This window comes from Sphaeroforma arctica, assembly GCF_001186125.1.
Source record: "Sphaeroforma arctica JP610 unplaced genomic scaffold supercont1.790, whole genome shotgun sequence".
Classification (NCBI taxonomy): domain Eukaryota; class Ichthyosporea; order Ichthyophonida; genus Sphaeroforma; species Sphaeroforma arctica.
In genome coordinates, this window is record NW_014039768.1 from 2,367 (window position 1) to 3,520 (window position 1,154).

At 42.3% G+C, this 1,154-nt stretch overlaps 1 protein-coding gene across 1 annotated transcript in view; it reads left to right on the forward strand.

Annotated features, from left to right (window-relative positions):
- SARC_08613 (hypothetical protein) overlaps positions 1-1,154 on the forward strand; it is a 22,523-nt gene that overhangs the window by 1,472 nt on the left and 19,897 nt on the right. The window contains exon 2 of the mRNA XM_014297401.1: positions 490-801. Coding sequence (XP_014152876.1) covers positions 490-801 — 312 coding nt within the window. The remainder of the gene's footprint in view (positions 1-489; positions 802-1,154) is intronic.

Here is a 1,154-nt window from a genome sequence, read left to right on the forward strand (position 1 = left end):
TACATACTCTGTGGTTGTGTTGGTTAGTACATACTCTGGTTAGTGCAAACTTTGTGGTTGTGTTGGTTAGTACATACTCTGTGGTTGTGTTGGTTGGTACATACTCTGTGGTTGTGTTAGTTAGTACATACTCTGTGGTTGTGTTGGTTAGTACATACTCTGTGGTTGTGTTGTTTAGTACATACTGGCGACCGGTTTCATGGTGTCTTTATTTTATTTGAAATGTCATTGTCGATCTTTGAGTATCTACCTGTGCATACCATTATATTAAGCAAGCGTCCTTGTGCTGTCATGATGAATAGTTTTTTTCTGGGCCATACGCAGTGCTACAATACAATAGTCCTTCTCGTCTCACAATTGTGTCCAGACTATTGCCATCAATACACGTGCGTGTGTTTTACCATGATACATGCTGCTATTCACAATTCAGCCTCTCTCGCTTTCCCTCCTTCTCTTTCTTACCTTAAATGTCGCTTCGTCTGCACACAGGACGTGACCAGCATATCATTAGTAACAATCGCTGGTCTGATGGAAGAAATCAGTTACGGCTGCCTACAAACCCGAGAAGTTTGGCGAGAAGTGCTTCAAACACTTCCCCATGGTGCTATCAACGGCTATTCATTGGCCAAGGCGGTGTCCATGATGTCTTGTACCCAATCAAATTTAGAAGATAGTTTATTATTGCAGACTTCACTGGAGCAGACGGGGCCCCAGTTGTTCCTGCAGAACTCCAACTCAGCGAATGCCACACCTGACCCCACCACATGGGACATCCAGATATTCGTCGATGGTATCCGTGAGGTATATGCTGAACTTTGTTGTTCGTGTATAGATGTCATGACGTAAGGCATAGGTACAAAAAATGGGTTTGCAAAGAATATAGTAGAACTCTATACCGTTTCAACTGCCTGAGAGCTATATAGTCGCGTGCTTGTTTCTGGTGTCCGATTGAAATGAGATGTCTCAGTCGTTGCTATGCAAGTCTATTTCTAACTGTTATTTTCACTTGTCAAAAACGAACACTACAAATTATCACCCTTATTCTCGAGATTACTATCTACGTCGGATCAAATACACGTACTCTAGTAGGGAACACGAATCGCTATCCACTGATCGACACGCAGCAAACTTCACTAGGTTATCGTATATATATA